The sequence below is a fragment of the Diaphorina citri genome, unplaced genomic scaffold, assembly GCF_000475195.1.
Source record: "Diaphorina citri unplaced genomic scaffold, Diaci psyllid genome assembly version 1.1 scaffold80, whole genome shotgun sequence".
In the NCBI taxonomy this organism is placed as follows: domain Eukaryota; kingdom Metazoa; phylum Arthropoda; class Insecta; order Hemiptera; family Psyllidae; genus Diaphorina; species Diaphorina citri.
In genome coordinates, this window is record NW_007377517.1 from 221,558 (window position 1) to 247,140 (window position 25,583).

Sequence of the window (25,583 nt, forward strand, 5' to 3'; positions counted from 1 at the left end):
GTGGATATTACATTGCCAGTCTGAGCCGTACGAAAACTGCCCTTTCGAAATTATTTCAAGTTATTCAAAAGGGAAAAATCACTTGTGATAAAATAAATAGTTATTTGTTAATCCCGTGACATTTGAATATCGAACTTTTTCTCCTCGTTATTATTATTATTTTTTTATTATTTTTTTTTTCAGGACATTCCATCCGATGGACAGACAATTTGGTGCAGCATTCACAAGAAACCGAAGCCCAAACGGCAAGGCGTCCTTTCATCACCCCGGTGTATGGCAGATACGACAAGATAATTATGTTTTCTTTATCCTGCCATCACCATCCGGCGAAAGCTAAATCCGTTGTTATTATTTTTTTTTCAGGACATTCCATCCGATGGACAGACAATTTGGTGCAGCATTCACAAGAAACCGAAGCCCAAACGGCAAGGCGTCCTCAGAATAAGAATGACATTCGGGTCAGAGAAAAACTGCCAAGTGGCAACTCAGGAGTATAAGCATTTAGTTCGAAACCTGCTCCTCTATCATTTAGATAAACGAAAGGTAAACATTTGAGTCAAAATAAGTACCTAATGACCTTTGGTATTTTAAAAACTGACAGACACCACATAAACAACGATACTTATAACGATAGATAGTTACACTTTTTGTAACTTTAAGGTGTGTTCAAACATGGTCGACCGGCCGTGGATAGATATCGATCGACGATGTGAATCTATGTTGTCGAGACAGTGTGGACAGTTCAGGCGACATCGATCGACGGCCGGTCGACTATGTGTGGACACACCTTTTGGAGTATGTCTCGAACAATTTCAAAGTTCCACTCTTTTGACTCTTTACGTAAGTGTATGATTTTTTAAACTTTTTCTATGGGGTAACTTTAACGATAGATACTTACACTTTTTGTAACTGTAAGGTGTGTTCAAACATGGTCGACCGGCCGTGGATAGATATCGATCGACGATGTGAATCTATGTTGTCGAGGCAGTGTGGACGGTTCAGTCGACATCGATCGACGGCCGGTCGACTCTGTGTGGACACACCTTTAGGAGTATGTCTCGAACAATTTCAAAGTTCCACTCTTTTGACTCTTTACGTAAGTGTATGATTTTTTAAACTTTTTCTATGGGGTAACTTGCCAGTCTGAGCCGTACGAAAACTGCCCTTTCGAAATTATTTCGAGTTATTCAAAAGGGAAAAATCACTTGTGATAAAATAAATAGTTATTTGTTAATCCCGTGACATTTGAATATCGAACTTTTTCTCCTCCTTGTGTTCTGTTTGTCTTTTTGTCTATTGAAATTTTGTGATAATAGTGTGACCTTTTGATTTTTCTATGGGATATCTTCTGTTTAAAATCAATTCTGTCCCAAACTACTAATCCATCTTCTTATCCGTCTGTCTTTCCGTCCCAAACTACTTACCTTTCTCCTTATCCGTCTATCGTTCTAGATCGAGGCGTACAAGTGGAAGGGCGAGTTCGACCTCCTAGCGCAAACCCTCATCCGTCAGCACGTGGCTCAGAGCAATGTGTCCACATCCGATCAGAGTCTGGCCGAATTTTCCGAATTCGTTGCCGTTCATTTGGATCACCCGTTGAGCTTCACCGTGTTCAGCCACTTGCTCGACCATTTGATCGACATCTATCCGAGGTTCACCGATTATCAGGTGAGTGCTCGAAATATCATCGAAAGTCTGATGTATCCTGCATTATCATTATCACTTACAAAATCACTCGAGAAAAGAAAAAATTGATGCAGCAATGTCACAATATAAAGAGATTTTAACTGAAGTACTGTATCTAGGGGTAGGGGCAATATCGCGAAATGTCAGAAATAAATAGGTAGGTATCTCACTTAATGTCGTCGAAAGATCGAAAGGAGAAAGCAAAAAGGAAACAATTAGTTCAAGTAATTTCAGTAAAAAGGTTGAAATTTGGGGAAGGGAGGGGGGCTTCTAACTTCTCAAATAATCGGTCCATCATCATTACAGACACTCTATTTTGATAATATCCTCATATTCCTCATGCTAACACACCGCCAGTCTGAGCCGTACGAAAACTGCCCTTTTGAAATTATTTCGAGTTATTCAAAAGGGAAAAATCACTTGTGATAAAATAAATAGTTATTTGTTAATCCTGTGACATTTGAATATCGAACTTTTTCTCCTCCTTGTGTTCTGTTTGTCTTTTTGTCTATTGAAATTTTGTGATAATAGTGTGACCTTTTTTTTCTCATGTGATACATACCTGCCATTGTTGTTCAAATTGTCAAAAGTGGACCTTGTTACTAATTGTAAAAAAAAAACCAAGTTTAAAAAAATGGAATGAAAGAAACTTCCAACCAAGCATTTTTTTTACGAGACGAAAGAAAATATTATTGATCAATAATACCAGTGCACTTTTTTGAAGTGAATTATTTTTGTGGACAAATTAACCTAAATAGTTTTTTCTATGTTCTAAAATTCTAAAATATGATATGATGTGATGAAAGTGATAAAACAAATAATGTGTTCAAAGATGTGATCATTGGATATTTCTGATAGAGAACACACATAAAATTGCTGATAGGTCGAGAAATTTCTATGAACTTTGCCATTTACAGTAAAAAAACAAGTTTAAAAAAATGGAATGAAAGAATTTCCAACCAAAACTTGCATTTTTTTACAAGACGAAAGAAAATATTATTGATCAATAATACCAGTGCACTTTTTTGAAGTGAATTATTTATTTGTGGACAAAGTAACCTAAATAGTTTTTTCCATGTTCTAAAATTCTAAAATATGATATAATGTGATAAAAGTGATAAAACAAATGTGTTCATAGATGTGATCATTGGATATTTCTGATAGAGAACACACATAAAATTGCTGATAGGTCGAGAAATTTCTATGAACTTTGCCATTTACAGTACATACAAAAATATGTAATTCCAATACTTAGAAAAAAATACACTACTTGTTCGTTATCATTGATTAATTCCAAATTTGTCATACATTTCACTGGTGAAATAAAATCAATAAAACTGTGTTTAGTAAAGGATCTCAAAATGGATGAAAATGACATATTTTTGCTCTGATATAGTTGCACCATAGATGTACCGTATATGCTGGTGAAATAAAATCAATAAAAACTGTGTTTAGTAAAGGATCTCAAAATGGATGAAAATGACATATTTTTGCTCTGATATAGTTGCACCATAGATGTACCGTATATGCAATTATGCACCAAAGGCTAAATAAAAACTGATGGTCAAGTATTGTCACTTCAAACAAATTAGATACAAGTTCGTTTGGACATAACTTGAAAAATTCAAATCCGTCCAAAACTCCAAAATTATTCAACCCATTACCATGTCCACAACTTCGGTAAAGTCCGCCTCAATGGGCCGAATGAATACGAGGTCTCGCAGAACGTTGAACACCTTTCGGGCCTACAACACATTTCGGGGCCTCAAAATTCATTCCGAGATCCCGACACAAAATAAAGATTTTCCCAGTGGGTAGCGCATCTACATTGTTAGTGCTAGGTCGTGTGTTCGATTCCCGCCCGGGGTGAAATTTATCCTAAACAGGCATGGTTAGTCTGAACGACTGGGTTTCTTCTCTCCTCTGCTCTTCGATTTTGAAACGGTAAGATCTCCACACATAGTTGATCGATGTCGACTGGACCGTCCACACTGCCTCGACAACATAGATTCACCTCGTCGATCGACGACCGATCAACTATTTTGGGACACCACTTTACAGATCCCTCAATCAAACCAAAAAGATCCAAGAGGATGTGACAAAAGCACGCCATCAGCAAAACAGTATTGTGTGGCAATTTGGCATACTCGTACCATACGGTCAGAGCATTATGTCTGCATGACACAAATTATATCCTTGGAAATTTATCATGACACATGTATGTATGACGCCAAGGAGATTATTTATTTCAAGAGATGAACATTCACTAGAACTGAGAATTTTGAAGAATGAGAAAATGATGTCTTTAGTCTTTGTGTTATACCAAAGACATTCCACTCCTTTAGCAAATACTACGGCACCGGCAGTGCAAGTAACTAGATGCTACCATTTACATTGATGTCTCAATGAAAATCAGATGCACAGTTCATCAAATATCTGTTTGGAAGAATTTTTCGAGAGGTTTGATAGAGGGAACTGTAAAAAACAGAGGTTTTGTCGTCCCGAAATCGAAGAGAGACTGAGGACGAAATGGGAGAAAGTCGGCCGTTCCGAGAAACTTATCTATTTAGGATAAAGTTCGCCCCGGGTGGGAATCAAACCCACGCCCTTAACAATTACACAGCATAGATGCTCACGAATAAATGAATTCATGACTTCATGAGTGACATTTTCGGAAAAAAAAAGATCTCTCACACAAAATTTTCTTCGGTCACCTCAACAAAAACAAAACGTGGCTCTATTTGAAAGTACATAGGTAATCTAAAGTTTGACCTATGTACATCACATTGTACCATCTTGCTAGCGGCGGCAGCACGTTGAATGCAACAATCCCTGATGGATTAGTGAAGTTGTTGCCCGTTGATAGTATCAGGATGTGTATTTGGACCAATTGAGTCACAGTCTGAGTAATTGCCCGCAGCTGGAGTTTCCCGGCCCCAATCAGGCTGTGTTAGGTTAATATGACGAGGTAGCTTGTCGCCAAATAGAGGGTAAAACTCTCGTATCCATACGGAATTACGGATACATTCAAATTGCGACACTTTAAGGGCGTCTGTGGTCAAACCGCGTCAATATTTTTAGGAATAACAAAAAGGATCTTAGTGGACTTTCTGGCGAACATTTCTCTAAAAGTTTGAACCTCTTGATGTTCACAGAAATTACTCCAGACTCACATGAAGGATTACAATAAAAAAAATCTCTGCCAAATCTTTATCAAATAAAACTTTCCAATCCTTTTTTCCTGCAGGCACCCAACATTCTACTCAACGTTGAAGTCATCGAAGGCAAAGAGCTTTGTTAACTCTCAGTAGTAAAATCGGGCATAAGTGTTTGAAGTATGGTTCACACAATTGAAATTTCTACTTTCAGGTGGTGGAAATTTGTCAACCTCTCGTCGAAAGGCTGTGTTTAGGGTCTCTATCATTTTCATAGGATTGGTTTGGCAGCCGACTACGTGCCACGTGCTACAAAGTCCTACAGTGACGTTCAACTGTTATCAAACAAAACTTTGCAACTTTTTCTCTTGCAGGCACCCAACATTCTACTCAACGTTGAAGTCATCGAAGGCAAAGAGCTTTCACCGAAGGACGCCAACGGACTGAGTGACCCTTTAGGCTGTGTTCCCAATTGAAACTCATATCTATGGACGAAACCTGTCTTGAAATGAAGCAAGAAGATCCCCTGTCAGTATCTACAGGGACGTCTCTATTCGAACTCTACCTTAGCTTGAAAAAGTTCTACGAGTAAGTACACATCTAAAGACTTTCTACAGTAAAAGAATGGAAATTTGGTCAATTCTTGCGTTCATCATAAGCCTTTTTGCTCGTAAAAAAGCATCGGATTTCTCGGAAACAGAAATTTGAAAAAGTTCTACGAGTAAGTATAAGTACACATCTAAAGACTTTCTATAGTAAAAGAATGGAAATTTGGTCAATTCTTGCGTTCATCATAAGCCTTTTTGCTCGTAAAAAAGCATCGGATTTCTCGGAAACAGAAAGTAATTCCTAGAAAATTTCGTAACCGAAAACGTGAGTTGAAAATTTGTCTCACTCCGGGAATGGAATTTCATTTAACCATTTCCTACTTCCCGATAAAATAACTGCAAGAAAATAGACCTATCAAGTATCAAGTCCAGACATTTTATCGATGATTCTAGGGTATAATCGATTTTCCTTTCCACAGGCTCGGTCAAGGGCTCACCCAAAGACCAATAGAAAGCAATATTCACACCTGGTTCTACAAGGCGGTCGCTCATTGGCTGGACATAGCTTTGTACAAAGCTCTGCAGAGAGTAGACAAGGCAATCGAACTGGACACACTGACCCCTGTAGACTCTAGTGTCAAATACAGTTCTTCCGCTGTCGATACGTTGGCGATATTCTATCAGGTAAAGTAGCGAAGAACACGAACAGACACAAAATTAATTAATTTAACTTGTCAAGTTTCCATTTATTATTTTTCAATATAACACTCAGAACATAATGAATTTTTAAATTGTATACCCATCCGTATAAGCAGAGCTTGTGCCACGGATGGGGAAAATGAACTCATGATAGTTAGATCCAACATCCAATCTCAGTGGTACATTGAAATGGGGAACTTTTCTGACGAAATTCCTGTGTGCGGAGTCCAGTTTTTTTTCAACCTAAATGTCTCCGCCATCACAGATGCTTCCAGTGATTGAGAAGCACCTCCTAGAAGGCATTGAGATGGAGACTGATGCCAACAGTCTGGATAAACTCATGAGTTACCTGGACGACAGCCTTATGACCATGCGAAACCAACTGAATCCGGATAACTTCCAACGCGTCCTGGGAGCAACTATCCTGGCCAGATGTGGAAGGGTGCTACACTTTTGTCGCCAAAATTATTGACGTAAGTGCTGAATTTCTTCTTTCTAGCAGGTCACTTTTATTTTAATTACGAGTATTATCCTTACTATTGGTTCATGAGTTCATGAGCATTTCCCAGCCTTTGAATATAATCTGATTATTATATCTGATTATCTTTATTATTTATAAGATTTGATTATGGTGACACTGTTTCGAACACGGATAGTAAGAATTGCAAAATTTGTCTTCTCTCGTCATCGTTTTGCTAGTCTTTTTTTTTTCATAGGGCTTTAACATCCGTGTTTATTGCTATGGTCTATGACCCTGTCTAGCTTGAATGTAAGTGGAATTTCGTAACCGAAAACGTGAGTTGAAAATTTGTCTCACTCCGGGAATTGAACTTCATTTAACCATTTCCTACTTCCCGATAAAATAACTCCAAGAAAATAGACCTATCGAGTATCAAGTCCAGACATTTTATCGATGATTCTAGGGTATAATCGATTTTCCTTTCCACAGGCTCGGTCAAGGGCTCACCCAAAGACCAATAGAAAGCAATATTCACACCTGGTTCTACAAGGCGGTCGCTCATTGGCTGGACATAGCTTTGTACAAAGCTCTGCAGAGAGTAGACAAGGCAATCGAACTGGACACACTGACCCCTGTAGACTCTAGTGTCAAATACAGTTCTTCCGCTGTCGATACGTTGGCGATATTCTATCAGGTAAAGTAGCGAAAAACACGAACAGACACAAAATTAATTAATTTAACTTGTCAAGTTTCCATTTATTATTTTTCAATATAACACTCAGAACATAATGAATTTTTAAATTGTATACCCATCCGTATAAGCAGAGCTTGTGCCACGGATGGGGAAAATGAACTCATGATAGTTAGATCCAACATCCAATCTCAGTGGTACATTGAAATGGGGAACTTTTCTGACGAAATTCCTGTGTGCGGAGTCCAGTATGTAGGACTATTGCATCCTAGAATTTCAGTGGTAAGTTCCAACCCAGTCTCTGCAAAGTAATACCTATGTAGATGAAAATTACGAATTTTATGACCAAGCGGGAACCAAAGTACCAAATATTGGTTATATTTTAAGCAACCCAAGGTGTGCAGATCTATTTGTGATTCCTGACTTCGTTGGTTGTAAAAATGCAAAAAGTGGTCAGCGAAAGAGGCACTTACTTATTTAATTTAAACATATTACTTCCAAGTTCTATTTCAATATTTTTCATTTATTGTATAAGTACTCGTATGTTGTATTCTAATTCCATATACCTATCACTTGTGTATTCCAGATCAAAATATTCTGGGAGCAACTATCCTGGCCGGATGTGGAAGGGTGCTACACTTTTGTCGCCAAAATTATTGACGTAAGTGCTGAAATGGACTTCTTTCTAGCAGGTCACTTTTATTTTAATTACGAGTATTATCCTTACTATTGGTTCATGGGCATTTCCCAGCCTTTGAATATAATCTGATTATTATATCTGATTATTATCTTTATTATTTATAAGATTTGATTATGGTGACACTGTTTCGAACACGGATAGTAAGAATTGCAAAATTTGTCTTCTCTCGTCATTTCAGGACATGTGTCGGTCATGTATTCACTACGCTGACAGAATGAGCAGGAAAGTCGACTATGTTTCGTCTACTACCATGTCTAACACATTTCAAGTCACGCCTGAGGTAAGACAAGATAATTTGAGACCAAATTAGTAACCATTTTCCAAGTCACCCTCATAAGTATCATAACCAATCGTACAATCCTCAAATTGCTCCGTTTCTGAGAGAGCAAATGAAATTGGAGGATCTAGCAATAATTCTGGCATACTAGCGTTACTACTTACTTTCCGACCTCCAATCTGAAATCATGATGCGGCTAGGAGAGCAATACATCAAGTTTTCAAACATTGATAAGTATCATAACCAATCGTCCAATCTTCAAATTGCTCCGTTTCTGAGAGAGCAAATGAAATTGGAGGATCTAGCAATAATTCTAGCATACTAGCGTTACTACTTACTTTCCGACTTTTGGTATTTTAAAAACTGATAGACACCACACAAACAACGATACTTATAACGATACTTAGATACCTACTTACACTTTTTGTAACTTTAAGGTGTGTTCAAACATGGTCGACCGGCCGTGGATAGATATCGATCGACGATGTGAATCTATGTTGTCGTTATCATAACCAATCGTCCAATCCTCAAATTGCTCCGTTTCTGAGAGAGCAAATGAAATTGGAGGATCTAGCAATAATTCTAGCATACTAGCGTTACTACTTACTTTCCGACCTCCAATCTGAAATCATGATGCGGCTAGGAGAGCAGTACATCAAGTTTTCAAACATTGGAGGAGTCGATAGTGAAGGTAAGAAGGGTCGATAGTGGTAAGAGGAGCTTCATTCTGTGGATTAAGTATCGAGGTGTCGAGATTTTTAAGACCTGTTGTTGTTGTAGCGGCTTTATCTATAACCGAAAGGTGATGAGTGTGATGACCAAATAGAGAAAATAGCTCTTCTATCAGCCAGAGCCCATTTTTGAGACCTCGCCCTCGATACGTAAGCCTTAATTTGCTTAACCCTTATTTCGTATAAACGGTAAGAGACATCGAAAACATTTGGTCATTCGGATGTGAATATTCTAATCAATGTGATTTTAAGCGTTTAAAATTTCTCACATCTACTGACATTATCCTTCTCATTTCATTATTACTTACTAATTTCATTATTCTAGTATCACACGACGAATATCACTTCCAGCGTTTAAAATTTCTCACATCTACTGACATTATCCTTCTCATTTCATTATTCCTTACTAATTTCATTATTCTAGTATCACACGACGAATATCACTTCTCTCATAATTCGGCGGGATACCTTCACTCCACAACTAGATATACCAATCCATATGTTGGTTTCACGTGTATTCGTTCAGCCATCCCGTCCTATTTTTCCCAAAGTCCTCATCTATAATGGTATAATTAATATGTGCATTCAGAATCTTCGGGCGTTTGCCGCGCGGTTGCTTCGTCACATATTTCCGTTTCATTCGCGTCGACTGCGTTATATTTTTTGCCCGCGTTCGTCTCGTATGCGTCATGTTCGTTCGTCGCACGTACGGGCGTTTCGTGCGACTCATATTGAACATGTATTCGCTCCGGTCCGTCGCCTCATTTCGCTTGATCACATCACGGACGTATTCGTCGCTCGTCAGATTCCAATTGTGAGGCAATCCGTTGTGGCATTCCAGGAGGTGGATGCGTAGGTCACCAAACGACTTGCAAGCGGTCCCGCACATTTGGTCAGGACACGTCACTGATATGGCTTTGTAGCGCTCGGCGCAGGTGTACGTATCTCGAATAAACCAGGCAGGGGTCGTCATGTTTTCAACCGTTAGAATGTGCTTGTAGTAGGACTCCTCCTTTCTGAAAGGATAGCAGGTGAAAATGAGAATTTTGATTACGGGTAGAAGACAACAGGGAATTTTTCTGTTTTTGAAATTGACATTTTTTTCCACTGCTCTATGAGATGAGGTCGTGGTTATGTACCGGGTTGGGTTAGGTTCGGACTGGTTGGGATAGGGTATTGTTTCTACAGTTTGGGACTGAGCTGGTCTACTCCTTACACCCATATTTATGAACAAAATGCTGGCTCTTAAGTTCGTGCTAAGCATAATCTCAAGGCATTTGATTGGTCAATTTTGACTTGAGACTGATCTAAGAACGATCATTCTTGTTCATATAAATACGAGTGTTAGAATCCCCCGGACAGACGTAACAAGTTAAAACAACTAATAATTTTCTTCTCTAATTCCCTTACCCAGAGTCCTCACTAACGATCAGATGGATCTGAAAGACGCCCTGCTTCAGTTTGTCGTCAAAGATCAGGACTTCCTAGGCAAGCCCCGGACAGACGTAACAAGTAAAACAACTAATAATTTTCTTCTCTAATTCTCTTACCCAGAGTCCTCACTAACGATCAGATGGATCTGAAAGACGCCCTGCTTCAGTTTGTCGTCAAAGATCAGGACTTCCTAGGCAAGAATGAGTTCGTAGGGGAAAGTTTCCTGTTTATGAATAGAATCAAGTTTGCTCAGGACTCGGAGAAACTGCTGGACATGGAGCAGATCCATATGAAACTAGGCAAACCTAGCAGTGAAAAGAGTGAGTACCACCTGGTCCAAGAGAGAATTAGTAAATTAACAGGAAGTATATACCTAAAAAAAGAAAGGAGGAATAGGTCTGAGGTCAGCCAATAATCAGGTAGACCTGACACCTGATGAGCACACACACACTATCAGGTAGACCTGACACCTGATGAGCACGCACACTATCAGGTAGACTTGACACCTGATGAGCACTCGCACACTATCAGGTAGACCTGACACCTGATGAGCACACACACTATCAGGTAGACCTGACACCTGATGAGCACACACACTATCAGGTAGACCTGACACCTGATGAGCACACACACTATCAGGTAGACCTGACACCTGATGAGCACACACACACTATCAGGTAGACCTGACACCTGATGAGCACACACACACTATGAGGAGAGTTGATATCGGGTACCCTACTAGAGTTAGTCAGCAGACTAACAATCGCTTCATATTCCTTAGTGGTAAGTTCTCATTCTCACGACATGGAGCAGATTCATATGAAACTAGGCAAACCTAGCAGTGAAAAGAGTGAGTACCACCTGGTCCGAGAGAGAATTAGTAAATTAATAGGAAGTACCTAAAAAAAGAAAGGAGGAATAGGTCTGAGGTCAGCCACTCACTATGAGGTAGACCCGACACCTGATGAGCACACACACACTATCAGGTAGACCTGACAGGTACGGTGGAAAAGGTCCGTCTGTCAGGTCTACCTAATACCTGATTAGCACACACACTATCAGGTAGACCTGACAGGTACGGCGGAAAAGGTCCGTCAGTCAGGTCTACCTAATACCTGATTAGCACACACACTATCAGGTAGACTTGATCAGGTGTACCTGTCGTCAGGTCTACCTGATAGCGAGTGGCTGGCCGGACAAACCTCGGGTGTTTCCATACACAAAAAGCCCAATCTCATGAAACTAGGCAAACCTAGCAGTGAAAAAAGTGAGTACCACCTGGTCAGAGAAAGAATTAGTAAATTAATAGGAAGTAAAAAAGGAAAGGAGGAATAGGTCTGAGGTCAGCCACTCACTATTAGGTAGACCTGACACCTGATGAGCACACACACACACACTATCAGATAGACCTGACACCTGATGAGCACACACACAATATCAGGTAGACCTGACACCTGATGAGCACACACACACACACACACTATCAGGTAGACCTGACACCTGATGAGCACACACACACACACACACACACACACACACACACTATCAGGTAGACCTGACACCTGATGAGCACACACACACACTATCAGGTAGACCTGACACCTGATGAGCACACACACACTATCAGGTAGACCTGACACCTGATGAGCACACACACTATCAGATAGACCTGACACCTGATGAGCACACACACACTATCAGGTAGACCTGACAGGTACGGCGGAAAAAGTCCGTCTATCAGGTCTACCTGATACCTGATTAGCATACACACACTATCAGGTAGACTTGATCAGGTGTACCTGTCGTCAGGTCTACCTGATAGTGAGTGGCTGGCCTGACAAACCTCGGGTGTTTCAATACACAAAAAGCCCAATCTGAGGCTTAGGTGTAAAGCTTCTACGACAGACCGAGGTCTCAATTCCCCCCCCAAACACACACAACACACACACACACACACACACACAAGAAGGAAGACGTCTAGCTTGAATGTAAGTGGGAACCGTTTTGCTAGTCTTTTTTTTTTCATAGGGCTTTAACATCCGTGTTTATTGCTGTGGTCTATGACCCTGTCTAGCTTGAATGTAAGTGGGGACCGTCGAGGACAGTTTTGCTAGTCTTTTTTTTATACAGCTTTAACGTTCAACGTCACTATTGAGGGAGATATGGAAACTTACTTCTACTTAAAGTAGGTAAGTGAAGTACCTACATAAAGTTGAAATATAAGGAAGAGTAGATAAAGATAAAGTTACTGTTACCATTCCTCCCTCACTGTTGATATGGTATTGTACCACGGACCACGGTTGATATGATTCACAAAGTTACCGAGCCTCCAATTGATTATTAATTTAACGTCACTGTTAACTGCTAAGGTCTATCTATCTATCTATCTATCTATCTATCTGTTAACTGCTAAGGTTCATGGGGGATTTAACACCACAAAGGGCTTCCTAATGTACAATCTTACCTCATATTTTTGTATGACTATACATCGATTTTTCCCTTTTCCAGCAAAAGAAACCGCCGCAATTTTTCCTTTTCCTATAGGTAGATATAGGTCCTCTAATACATACCCATTGTCACATAGCGTGTACAATGTACAATTGATTGCATATACATAATAATCTCAAGTGGTCCGCGAGATTTTTGGTTTATCAATAGTGGTCCGCCAATTCTAAAAGGTTAAGAACCCCTGGTCTAGTAGGTATACCTAATAGGTACCTTACATGATCATTAGTAATGTCATTACTAATGATGGAATTCCGGATTTTCTGATTTTTCATCATCATTACCTACTTGGAAATAATGACTTTACTTACTAATGATTGTGTAAGGTAAAGAATGTGTCATGATCCATAAATCAGACAAAAATCGGAAAACCTTTTTACAAAAATATTGAGAAGGATATTTATTTACGTATTTATTTTTAAGTACCTAAGTACATATACCCATTAATAATTTATTGCATGTAAGTATGTCCTATGCAAAATAAATAAATGAAAATAAAAAAAAGTCTTTTTTATAAACAAGGACCATTCTTTCTTGTGGTGTTTATTTGTGTATTCATTTTTAAACGTGACCTAATGACATATTAGGGTATTATATGTAAGTACATTTTCCGGCCCTTCTAAACCACATTATTTCTTCCTTTTTTACCAAATTTCCCAAATCTATTTTCTGCCAATTTCCACTGAAAATCTACTCAATACAAAACGTCTGCGAGGGACAATCAGTACTCGTCCTCGAAAAGTTCTCTGGTGGGGCCCATCTTCATCAGATTGAATTGTACAATCGCAAACGGCGCTCCAATACCAGATACAACGTAGACGAAAAATATGAGCGAGAATTTGCCCCGATTCCGAGTGTCCACAGGCAGACTTTCATATTCGTACTCGTACTTTGTCGATTTCTTCCAACCAAAGGGAGAGGTCCCGAAGGAATTGACTCGGTTCGTGATAGGACATTTCAGGTTTCGTAATTTGAAGAACGTTCTAAGCATGACCGAAGTTCGATTCCGAGATTTCCACGTGAAAAGTGAACAAAAATCGACCGATATGGACGAGCACAGGGAAAATGGAATAGGTGTTGAACTTGGAACCACAAATGTTCGAACACAAATAATAATGATTGGAATGAGATTAATTTCAAATTTTATTATTCAAGCCAGATTTTTATACCGAGCTGTGACTGTGAAATCAAGTTACCCACTAATACCCACCTAGCCAGCCTAGTTTGCTTGGTTGGTAGCGCGCCTGCCTTGTAAGCGCCAAGCCGCGGATTCAAATCCCTCCCGGGGCGGATTTTACAATGACGGGATAATTAATGTTCATTTTCGGAACGGTTGGCTTTCTAATATTCTGTCTTCCTTCTATCTTCGATTTCGGGTCGCTGGACCCTACCATGGGCCTGCAGCGCGTTGGATCGATCGTGTGAACGGAGCTTGCTCATATGTTCGAACACAGCCAACCAGGAAGAGTTCGAGCACAGCCTTGGCGTCATTTTGGTTTTTTGTTTACATTTCGGAAAATCCGGAAGAAAAAAAAAATGAAAAGCCGAAATTTTGATTTTCCAAGCTTGTGATAATCTCATACAAACTGTTTTGATAAGCTGATAAGGAAGAATCTGTTGCCGATTTTCATTCCTTTTGAACAACTTACAACTTTACAAGATACGTGTATCCGTAGATATCGAACAGGTAAGTAGAACTTATAGTCAAACCAGATTGATTGAACCATGGAGCTACTGGGTATCCTAGCAAAGTTTCCTCCAAGCTTTTAGGCAGACAGGCCAGGACTCTAACTCTAACTTGGTGGCAGAGTCAGTAACTGATAGAATATTATCGTCCTCTTAGCACCAATAAAATCCTAGTCATTCAAAACTTAATTGAAAAAGTTACAGTCTCTCTTGTCTCTTTCCAGATAGTGTCTAGTTTCAAGCAATCATGTCTGAAGAAACCCCTGCAGCACCTACGTCATCAACTCCTCCCGCTGAAGTTGCACCGGAAGAAGAAGGAGCCGAGTTCAGTGTAGAAACTATTCTCGACAAAAGAATAGTCAATGGAAAAATAGAATATTTGTTGAAGTGGAAAGGATACTCTGAGTAAGTTTGGAAAGTTGGAAACATTCCAAGTGATCAACTTCATTCATATTTTATCTACAGTATCATCACAGTACTACTTACTTACTTATCAGTACAGTATCATCCCATCTAAAAGAAATGGATGTGCTCTTGGATCAAGGAGAAATCAATCACTCAAACTAACTACCTGATCACTGATCACCTATAGATGCATTGCTGGTGATAACTGCCCAATGTTGAAAACAAATTTTACTTATAGGTAGATACTTAGGTAGTTATAATTTATATTTCATTTCAGTGATGACAACACATGGGAGCCAGAAGAGAACTTGGACTGCCCTGACCTCATCGCTAACTTCATTCACATTGTATAGTATTATCACAGTACTACTTACTTATCAGTACAGTATTATCCCATCTAAAAGAAATGGATGTGCTCTTGGATTAAGGAGAAATCAATCACTCAAACTACCTGATCACCTATAGATGCATTGCTGGTGATAACTGCCCAATGTTGAAAACAAATTTTACTTATAGGTAGGTACTTAGGTAGTTATAATTTATATTTCATTTCAGTGATGACAACACATGGGAGCCAGAAGAGAACTTGGACTGCCCTGACCTCATCGCTCTTTTTGAAGAGAAACGGAAAAGGAAAGACAATGAAGAAAAAAATCTGACCTTATCTCCAAGCAAAAAAGATGACAAAGATGAAAACAGTTTGGATGCTGAGAAAAGTGAATCTGTGGCTGAGGTGAGACCCAATTTCAATTTTAGTCAAAGTCAGAATGTTATTCTGCTATAGGGTTGCCAACTTTTTTTTCGGCATATACGGTACAAACTAGCAAAATGGTGAAAAAATACGGATTTCCCGATTTTTACCCGGAGGATGACAAAGATGAAAATAGTTTGGATGCTGAGAAAAGTGAATCCGTGGCTGAGGTGAGACCCAATTTCAAATTTAGTCAAAGTCAGAATGTTATTCTGCTATTAGTTTTGACAACATTCATGAAGAAACAATTGTTATTTATGGGATAGAGCATCACTGGCTGCTAGCAACCAGCTCTTAAATTTCAATTTTAGTCAAAGTCAGAATGTTATTCTGCTATTAGTTTTGACAACATTCATGAAGAAACAATCGTTATTTATGAGATAGAGCATCACTAGCTGCTAGCAACCAGCTCTTCATAAACTTTTAAGTAGTATTTCCATTGCTCAGGATATAGGTACTCAAATGGAAGAAAAAAGTTGAATTTCTGCTATTAGTTTTGACAACATTCATGAAGAAACAATTGTTATTTATGGGATAGAGCATCACTGGCTGCTAGCAACCAGCTCTTCATAAACTTTTAAGTAGTATTTCCATTGCTCACGATATAGGTACTCAAATGGAAGAAAAAAGTTGAATGATGTACCGAGCTAGGCCTAGAGATCCAGATTTATGAATCATGCTGCATGCACCTGTACGCTGTACGTTATACATTCGTACTATAGTATGTTACTACCTACACTACACTACCTACTTGACTCGCGGGTTTTTGTGTTTTTCGTACGTACCTACCTGTCTTTTTAAACTTTTTTTTTTGTAATTTTTTCTGTTTATTAGTCAGTTCCCGTATTTTCCATAGATTTGGAAAAAACCGGAACAAAGGTGTGTTCCGGGACAAAATGTGTGTCTGTTAGTAGGACTTGGGTCCACAACATTTAGCTTGTACCTACCTAGCTTGTCTGGTTGGTCATACAGTCAACCAATTGGATGTGAGATATATTAAAATTTAATTGTGCCATATCACAGGGTACATCATAGCATCATACAGTGTTTTTTTTTTATTATTATTAAGTATTTTTAATTTTCAACATGATCATTAACTTTAAACATTTATGTTCTGCTTTCAGATTTGGCTGATGTAAATAAAATAAAAGGAGCACAAGATTTATTTATTCATATGACATTTTTATCCAGATTTGGATTTTTATTTGTTGATTGTCGGTGGATATCAAGAACTTAACAACTATGGTTGCATATTCTCAAACAGAAAGAATTGGCACTCATAATAAAGAGAAACAAAAGATCTAACCAGGTTTATGACATTTTTATCCAGATTTGGATTTTTATTTGTTGATTGTCAGTGGTTATCAAGAACTTAACAACTATGGTTGCATATTCTCAAACAGAAAGAATTGGCACTCATAATAAAGAGAAACAAAAGATCTAACCAGGTTGCAGTGACAAAGTGGGTTTATTATTTGATTCAATTGAATATTAAAGCTGATGGTCCTACTTATACCAATACCAATAATAATCAGAGATGTGTGCATTTTTTTTTTTTTATTATTTATTTATTTTTGGCTGAGATAAATTATCAATTAAGTAGGAATAGATTTTTGTTGATTTTTTTTTTTTTTTTTTTTTTTTTTTTTTTTTTTTTTTTTTTTTTTTTTTTTCTATTTTCCTGACCTTGACTTTGGGATAAGTTAATTTGAGGTAGATAATTAGCTTTTTTAAGTTTATTAATACATGTTTTCTTAGGAGCAGGAAGAGTACTTGTAAAGGTAGAAGGAAGAGAGCCAAAAGAAAAACTAATTTGTTTATTTTGAGAAGACATTTTAACTTCAGATGATGGAGGAGAAAAGGAGAAGGAGGGAGCAGCTTGCTTATCTTGCTTAGAATATCCTTGTTGGAAAGAGGTTGAAGGCGTAAAGATAGGTGAGGACTCAGTAGAATTCAATTACTTATCAACTAAAAACTTGTCTTGTTCTTTCATAATGAGCTACACTTTATAAACTTTTTTTTACACTGGGAGTCACTACAATGAAACCAGCCTTGGACACCTCTGAATGGCAGATAGTTTCTTTTGTCCACATGCCAATCACATGTAATGTTACTTAACGTCAATAAATAATCTCTCAAGAACCAATGTGAAGACCTACCTATTTAAGATATTTATGAAGCTTTTTTCCGATGTGATTTCTGGAATACAAGGTTGTTAATGCCAGTAGCTGTAGCTTTACTTGGTTAGTAAGGTCTGGGAAAGGGATTTAGCTGTTTCTCAACTTTTTTAGCCACCTCTGATAAATATGTCAATAAATAATCTCTCAAGAACCAATGTGAAGACTACCTATTTAAGATATTTATGAAGCTTTTTTCCGATGTGATTTCTGGAATACAAGGTTGTTTATGCCAGTAGCTGTAGCTTTACTTGGTTAGTAAGGTCTGGGAAAGGGATTTAGCTGTTTCTCAACTTTTTTAGCCACCTCTGATAAATGGAAACCTCCCAATAGTGGACTGAGGTGTAATTTGAGAAAGTGAAAACAGAGAAGCTGTACTTGTATTATGTTGGATAAACCTATACCTACCTGGGACTGGAAGCTCAGATTCAATTTATGTTGTTGGCATCTTTCCTCACACATCCATGCCTCAGGAGTTTTAGGAATCACTCTCTCAGGAGTTCTTTTATTTTCCCTAGCAATTTTACTTTACACAATGTACCTTACAGTACACAATACCATTTAAAGTACTGATTATTAAAACTAGAAAGCTCCGTACTTTATTGAGAAAACAGCAAAAGAGAAGAAAAATATCACTTTTATGTTTTATCACTTTATCAGTCGTAGTAGTATATATTTTTACGTCCGTTATGACTAGCGCTTGCTAGTACTTGTAACTTCGGGGTTTTCTGGGCAATTTGGCAACTAGACGTGGAACCATCAGGAGCCCAGCAGCACGTGGATTCCCCGGATAGTCACCATCAAGGTTCTAACCACGCGCAACATTGCTTAACTTCAGTGATCCGTGGGGAACTGGTGCATTCAACGTACTATCGCCGCTAAAAATGCTAAAATGACTAAAATCAAAAATCACTTTATCTGCTTTATCTTTATCGTTTATCAGCAATCAAAAACTCTTTGAATACATTTTTTCAAATTTCCCGCCTCGGTTTGTAGTGTTCCCTACAAGACTTCGTACATCATCGACAACACTCGGTAGAAATCGACAACAAAATAAAAACATTCCTCAAAAATCAAAAATGTAAAACTATATAGAAATTACCAACGAATCCTACCAACGAAACTACAAATTCGTCAGGGTGTGACAAAAGACGATGTAGCAATGTTTTTGAAAAAAGTCCCTTTTTTTTTCCACCATAAAAAATCCCCCAAAAATCTACCTTTTTAAAGAGTAGGGATGAAAAACAAACATTAAATTAAAACTATTTTTATCCATTTCACCATCGGCGTGTGTGGTGTGTCAATGCAAGCAGGTATTCCGGATATTTTGCCTGAGTGTGCTGACTGTGGGTTCGCGCCCGGGGAGTGGATTGTTTTTTTAATTTTTTTTTTTATTTATATTCCATGCCTCAGGAGTTTTAGGAATCACTCCCTCAGTTCTTTTATTTTCCCTAGCAATTTTACTTTACACAATGTACCTTACAGTACACAATACCATTTAAAGTACTGATTATTAAAACCAGAAAGCTCTGTACTTTATTGAGAAAACAGCAAAAGAGAAGAAAAATATCACTTTTATGTTTTATCACTAGGTATATCAGTAGTAGTAGTATATATTTTTACGCCCGTTATGACTAGCGTTTGCTAGTACTTGTAACTTCAGGGTTTTCTGGGCAATTCGGCAACTAGACGTGGAACCATCAGGAGCCCAGCAGCACGCGGATACCCCGGATCCCTAATAGTCACCATCAAGGTTCTAACCACGCGCAACATTGCTTAACTTCAGTGATCCGTGGGCCGTGGGGAACTGGTGCATTCAACGTACTATCGCCGCTAAAATCTAAAATGACTAAAATCACTTTCCAAAAGTTTTTTTTCAAAATAAGATCCACAACCAAATCTGAAGTCAAAACTCCGAAAAAGTAACTTTTTTTTTTTTTTTTTAAGGGGTTTGACAGAGGGAACTGTAACTGCTATGGTCTTATCGTCCCGAAATCGAAGAGAGAAGGAAGACAGGATAGGAAAAAGCCAGCCGTTCCGAGAACGAACATTATCCCATCAGGATAAAATCCACCCCGGGCGGGAATCGAACCCGCGGCCTAGCGCTCACAAGGCAGACGCACTACCAACTAAGCTAACCAGGCTGGCAAGTAGATAATTTGATTAGTTAGTTTGCTTTCTATTTGAATAGATAGCCACTTTCTATTACTATTTTCAAATGCTTACTGTTATTGTATTGGAAACTTAATTCTAATGGCGGCTGATGTTTATCTATTGGTAAAGGGAGAGGGGGTCAGTTGACTTTTGAACCAAAACAGTTAAAGGTTGAAAGTTGGTAAAACCTAAATCTAGGATGTTGCCCTTTTCGTTTTTAATGTAGTCAATTATTTCTGATTTCTGGCTATCGCTTTTCTTGGTAATATGGCTGGGGGACTTTCAACAGGGAGATCACACAAGTAAGCGCAACTGATCTATTTCGTTGAATTTTTTCAAATTTCCCGCCTCGGCATGTAGTGTTCCCTACAAGACTTCGTACATCATCGTTAACACTCGGTGGAAATCGACAACAAAATAAAAACATTCTTAGTCAAAAATGTAAATGGTAAATGGTGATTCATGAAAGATTTTAAAAGAAAACTTTTCCATTTTAATTAATAAAACTTATTTAATTGATTATCTTTTAATCATTTGTTTGGTCAGTTATCTAAAGAAGTAAGTATTCAAAGGTGTTAAATAAAAAAAAGCACCCCGAAGAATTTGCCAACTGAACTCTGTGAATGAGTCAGTGAGTACCTACCAACACCCTTCCTTTAGATTTTTAGAAAGTACAATATTCTATACTATGAATTTTAAGTATTTAAGCTTAAAAGCTGGGTGTAGTGTTTGATTTACCGTGTTTTCTGTCCCACAAGTTGTAAAATCAGTGGTGAAAACTAGAATTTATAAAAAAGCACCCCGAAGAATTTGCCAACTGAACTCTGTGAATGAGTCAGTGAGTACCTACCAACACCCTTCCTTTAGAAAGTACAATATTCTATACTATGAATTTAAGCTTAAAAGCTGGGTGTAGTGTTTGATTTACCGTGTTTTCTGTCCCACAAGTTGTAAAATCAGTGGTGAAAACTAGAATTCGAGTATTCACTATGTAGCAGGTATACAAATTGGAGTAGGTACTTACTGAGTAATCCAAGTATCTATCATCATTGAGAAATCTTTATGAGAGGTACTAGAAGTTTCTGATATTCTGAGAATCATGTTATTCAACTTCTTTTAAAATTGTGGTCCTTCTTGTTAAATTTATCATTACAAGAAAATTTCAATGGTTGAGGGTCAACATAAAGATCAATGCTGAGTTCCAAGAAGTTTCATCAAGTTTTTGTTCAAATCGGGAGGTACTATCCAGTAGAGTATGACTCATCTTGAATGTCATTTATGTGATAAGTCATTACATAGGACTTACATAAGTGAGGTATCTACATTTTATTTTATTTTTTGATTCATTGATTTATTCTATTTTAATTTAACATGGTCCATCTTTAAAAACAGGGATTCATTCACAGGTATTTGGTGAGATAATAACATAGTTATTTATCAAACTGTCTTTGCACTTGCCTTTTACTTAGGTCTCTGTTGATTCTAAATCTATTTTTTGTTCACTATGTAGCAGGTATACAAATTGGAGTACTTACTGAGTAATCCAAGTATCTATCATCATTGAGAAATCTATATGATAGGTACCTACTAGAAGTTTCTGATATTATGAGAATCATGTTATTCAACATCTTTTAAAATTGTGGTCCTTCATGTTAAATTTATCATTACTAGAAAATTTCAATGGTTGAGGGTCAACGTAAAAATCAATGCTGAGTTCCAAGAAGTTTCATCAAGTTTTTATTCAAATCGGGAGGTACTACTACTAGAAGTTTCTGATAATCTGAGAATCATGTTATTCACCTTCATTTAAAATTGTGGTCCTTCTTGTTAAATTTATCATTACTAAAAAATTTCAATGGTTGAGGGTCAACGTAAAAATCAATGCTGAGTTCCAAGAAGTTTCATCAAGTTTTTATTCAAATCGGGAGGTACTATCCAGTAGAGTATGACTCATATTGAATTTCATTAGTCATTACATAGGACTTACATAAGTGAGGTATCCATTTTATTTTATTTTTTGATTCATTGATTTATTCTATTTTAATTTAACAGTCCATCTTTAAAAACAGGGATTCATTCACAGGTGTTTGGTGAGATAATAACATAGTTATTTATCAAACTGTCTTTGCACTTGCCTTTTACTTAGGTCTCTGTTGATTCTAAATCTATTTTTTTACATGGTTTTTTTTACTCAGTTGCATCACTTTGTTTTTGTTTTCAGAAAAAAATGCAGGTAGATCATTTTGGTCCAATTGCGGTCAAATGGGACCCAAAAAACTTGGAAATCAGAACTATGTCTGTAGAAAAAACATTGGAGCCACTGGTATTACAAGTAACCACACTGGTAAACACAAAAGGTCCCTCGAAGAAAAAGAAAGGTAGATCTAAAAGGGCCCATGTTCTGGTAGCAGCTGTTGAAAAAGCCACAGAGAATTTCATAGAGAGGGGTGAACAAATAGCGTATGAAAACCCTGATATCAAACAAGAAATGCTGTCCGCTGTGGAGGAAGTGAGAAAAACTGGTGAGTTTTAACGAAGTATGTAGCCAGCCTAGTTAGCTTAGTTGGTAGCGCGTCTGCCTTGTAAGCGCTAGGCCGCAGGTTCGATTCCCGCCCGGGGCGGATTTTATCCTCAGATCTAAAAGGGCCCATGTTCTGGTAGCAGCCGTTGAAAAAGCCACAGAGAATTTCATAGAGAGGGGTGAACAAATAGCCTATGAAAACCCTGATATCAAACAAGAAATGCTGTCTGCTGTGGAGGAAGTGAGAAAAACTGGTGAGTTTTAACAAAGTATGTACTTAGGTATTTAAGCATTCTATAGGTACTCTAAACAAGTAAACATGTACCTACCATTTTATACTGTTGAAAGATCTGCTTGAAAAGTGATTCCAGTGTTTGAATTACTGTGTTTTCCGTACCAATGATTGTAAGTCATAAAAATCAGAACTTGAGTTATACCTATGTAGGACATGGGTACCAAGAAATTTTGGGGAACGAGATAATCTTTTTCCAAACGAAGTATGTAGGTATTTAAGTACCTATTCTATAGGTACTCTAAACAAGTAAACATGTACCTACCATTTTATGCTGTTGAAAGATCAGAACTTGAGTTATACCTATGTAGGACATGGGTACCAAGAAATTTTGGGGAACGAGATAATCTTTTTCCCCTCAGATTATCTGGTAATTGGTGTCTTGAAATTGATTGTGGGGGGACAGTACAAGAAACAAATTTATTCATCATTCTTGTTTCAGGAGATGCCATGAGTTTAGCAGCCAGGGAATTTGCTGATGATCCTTGTTCCTCTCTCAAAAGAGGAAACATGGTGCGAGCTGCAAGGAACTTACTTTCAGCCGTGACTAGACTCTTGATTTTAGCTGACATGGTGGATGTGCATTTACTTCTGAAATCCTTGAGAGTTGTAAGTTTCCTTTTTTCCCCTTGTTGTTCCCAAGACATTTAGTACACAATGTAAAGGCATAAGTTAAAAAAAAAAAAACTTTGTACCTAGGTAATTTGTATGTTTTACCCTTGTATAAATTAATATTGAGTTGTTCACTTCTCTGTATGTGCTTCAATTTGGGAAAAAAGTAGGCTACTAAGTACTAAGTAGTATTGTACAATTCTCAAACACTGTTGACAGTAAAATTCCATATCTTGGCCAGAGTTGAACCCATGCCCTCCTGATAAGCAGATGAACATCTTGACCACTGCACCAGTAAGTCACGAATCAAAATATATCAACTTGTCATGTTTTTTCACCTCCTCAGGTTGAAGATGATCTGGAGAAGGTCAAGTTCCATATTTTGGCCAGAGTTGAACCCATGCCCTCCTGATAAGCAGATGAACATCTTGACCACTGCACCAGTAAGTCACAAATCAAAATATATCAACTTGTCATGTTTTTTCACCTCCTCAGGTTGAAGATGATCTGGAGAAGGTCAAGAACGCTTCCAGTCAAGGAGCTCCATATCTTGGCCAGAGTTGAACCCATGCCCTCCTGATAAGCAGATGAACATCTTGACCACTGCACCAGTAAGTCACGAATCAAAATATATCAACTTGTCATGTTTTTTCACCTCCTCAGGTTGAAGATGATCTGGAAAAGGTCAAGAACGCTTCCAGTCAAGGAGAACTCCTTGATAATATCAAAGCTTTTGGTCGCAATGCCACCGAGCTGATGGCCCAGGCCGCCAAACGTCAGATGGAGCTGAAGGATCCTCAGCTACGTGATGACTTGGCGGCTGCGCGGGCTATCCTTAAGAAACATTCCACCATGCTACTCACTGCTTCCGAACGCTTCCAGTCAAGGAGAACTCCTCGATAATATCAAAGCTTTTGGTCGCAATGCCACCGAGCTGATGGCCCAGGCCGCCAAACGTCAGATGGAGCTGAAAGATCCTCAGCTACGTGATGACTTGGCGGCTGCGCGGGCTATCCTTAAGAAACATTCCACCATGCTACTCACTGCTTCCAAGGTACCTACTTGAAACTTTATTTTATTTGACATTACAGTCTGACATCCTAAGATGAATTATGACCTGTCACTATAAGAAAGAATAAAAAATAACCTTGAAAAACGTTAATAATAAAAATACTTGGCTGAATATTTACTTAGGATAAAGGTATATCTACCCTCTTGGAAGGAAAATAAAGATGTGTACAGCTACTGCAAAAAAAAGTATCTATAGTGTGTCCAGATCAATGTGACACCAAAAAAATAGGCATTGTTGCCAAACATGTCACTGCTTGCAGCCATCCTAGTTAGCTTGGAGAATAGCGCCTGCATTGTAAACGCTAGGTCGCACATTCGATTCCCTCTGGGGTGACCTTTATCCTAAAACGATGAGGTTTGTTAAACTTTGTTCGTATAGCGTGTCCAGATCAATGTGACAGCAAAAAAATAGGCATTGTTATCAAACATGTCACTGCTTGCAGCCATCCTAGTTAGCTTGGAGAATAGCGCCTGCATTGCAAACGCTAGGTCGCACATTCGATTCCCTCTGGGGTGAAAAACCACTGGCTTCTTTGCACTTTCAGTTACCTCTTTAAAAAAAAGGTCTGTTTCTCTGTTACACCAGGTATACGTGCGTCACCCCGAGTTAGCCGCGGCTAAAGAGAACCGAAACTTTGTTCTAGGAACCACTGGCTTCTTTACACTTGCAGTTACCTCTTTAAAAAAAAGGTCTGTTTCTCTGTTACACCAGGTATACGTGCGTCACCCCGAGTTAGCCGCGGCTAAAGAGAACCGGCCATCAGTCATGTGAAACCCCGGTTTTCCCTTTTTGCGAATCTGTTGATAAAACGGTACCTCAACTGTGACATAACATAATCAATTCGATTTGCATCTACTAAGTTTGTGAATTTACAAACATTAATGAGTCGATGAAATTATTTTATTGTCACTCCTTCAAACAAAATAAAGAGTTTTTATACAATCAAATTTAGTCCCCATCCATTATTGACTGCACGACCCCCCCCCCCCCATTCTATACGAAAGATCGAGTTTTCCGGGAAAATTTG

At 38.2% G+C, this 25,583-nt stretch overlaps 4 protein-coding genes, 1 long non-coding RNA gene and 1 pseudogene across 5 annotated transcripts; 5 read left to right on the plus strand and 1 right to left on the minus strand.

Annotated features, from left to right (window-relative positions):
- The first annotated feature begins 189 nt into the window (after positions 1-189).
- Positions 190-1,770, plus strand: LOC103522684 (protein unc-13 homolog 4B-like). Its single transcript, XM_026832719.1, has 3 exons — positions 190-250; positions 431-543; positions 1,453-1,770. The coding sequence occupies exons 2-3, from the start codon at positions 448-450 to the stop codon at positions 1,753-1,755; spliced, it is 399 nt and encodes a 132-aa protein (XP_026688520.1). The 5' UTR covers positions 190-250; positions 431-447; the 3' UTR covers positions 1,756-1,770.
- Positions 1,771-10,308: 8,538 nt separating this feature from the next.
- Positions 10,309-11,284, plus strand: LOC103522703. Its single transcript, XM_017449105.2, has 3 exons — positions 10,309-10,435; positions 10,576-10,701; positions 11,163-11,284. Exons 1-3 carry the CDS (start codon positions 10,381-10,383, stop codon positions 11,282-11,284), a joined length of 303 nt encoding a protein of 100 aa, XP_017304594.1. The 5' UTR covers positions 10,309-10,380.
- Positions 11,285-14,393: 3,109 nt separating this feature from the next.
- LOC103522714 (chromobox protein homolog 1-like) lies at positions 14,394-15,761 on the plus strand. Its single transcript, XM_017449108.2, has 3 exons — positions 14,394-14,573; positions 14,797-14,977; positions 15,533-15,761. Exons 2-3 carry the CDS (start codon positions 14,820-14,822, stop codon positions 15,759-15,761), a joined length of 387 nt encoding a protein of 128 aa, XP_017304597.1. The 5' UTR covers positions 14,394-14,573; positions 14,797-14,819.
- Positions 15,762-16,805: 1,044 nt separating this feature from the next.
- LOC113472947 lies at positions 16,806-17,309 on the plus strand. The gene is made up of 2 exons (XR_003395066.1): positions 16,806-17,037; positions 17,177-17,309. It is a non-coding gene; the product is annotated as an uncharacterized LOC113472947 (long non-coding RNA).
- Positions 17,310-18,670: 1,361 nt separating this feature from the next.
- LOC113472971 lies at positions 18,671-18,788 on the minus strand (annotated as a pseudogene).
- A 2,511-nt stretch (positions 18,789-21,299) lies between these two features.
- Positions 21,300-25,327, plus strand: LOC108254121 (catenin alpha-like). The gene is made up of 6 exons (XM_026832692.1): positions 21,300-21,374; positions 22,281-22,581; positions 23,315-23,481; positions 23,831-23,856; positions 24,355-24,538; positions 25,268-25,327. The coding sequence occupies exons 1-6, from the start codon at positions 21,315-21,317 to the stop codon at positions 25,325-25,327; spliced, it is 798 nt and encodes a 265-aa protein (XP_026688493.1). The 5' UTR covers positions 21,300-21,314.
- The last annotated feature ends 256 nt before the right edge of the window (positions 25,328-25,583 follow it).

Coding starts and splice junctions, on each gene's coding strand:
- LOC103522684 (XM_026832719.1), top strand. CDS start 448: ATGACATTCGGGTCAGAGAAAAACTGCCAAGTGGCAACTCAGGAGTAT. Junction 544..1,452: donor ATCATTTAGATAAACGAAAG/GTAAACATTTGA, acceptor CTATCGTTCTAG/ATCGAGGCGTACAAGTGGAA.
- LOC108254121 (XM_026832692.1), top strand. CDS start 21,315: ATGACTCATCTTGAATGTCATTTATGTGATAAGTCATTACATAGGACT. Junction 22,582..23,314: donor GGAGGAAGTGAGAAAAACTG/GTGAGTTTTAAC, acceptor TTCTTGTTTCAG/GAGATGCCATGAGTTTAGCA. Junction 23,857..24,354: donor GATGATCTGGAGAAGGTCAA/GTTCCATATTTT, acceptor CTCACTGCTTCC/GAACGCTTCCAGTCAAGGAG.
- LOC103522703 (XM_017449105.2), top strand. CDS start 10,381: ATGGATCTGAAAGACGCCCTGCTTCAGTTTGTCGTCAAAGATCAGGAC. Junction 10,436..10,575: donor CAAAGATCAGGACTTCCTAG/GCAAGCCCCGGA, acceptor AGGACTTCCTAG/GCAAGAATGAGTTCGTAGGG. Junction 10,702..11,162: donor CAAACCTAGCAGTGAAAAGA/GTGAGTACCACC, acceptor CATATTCCTTAG/TGGTAAGTTCTCATTCTCAC.
- LOC103522714 (XM_017449108.2), top strand. CDS start 14,820: ATGTCTGAAGAAACCCCTGCAGCACCTACGTCATCAACTCCTCCCGCT. Junction 14,978..15,532: donor AAGTGGAAAGGATACTCTGA/GTAAGTTTGGAA, acceptor ATTTCATTTCAG/TGATGACAACACATGGGAGC.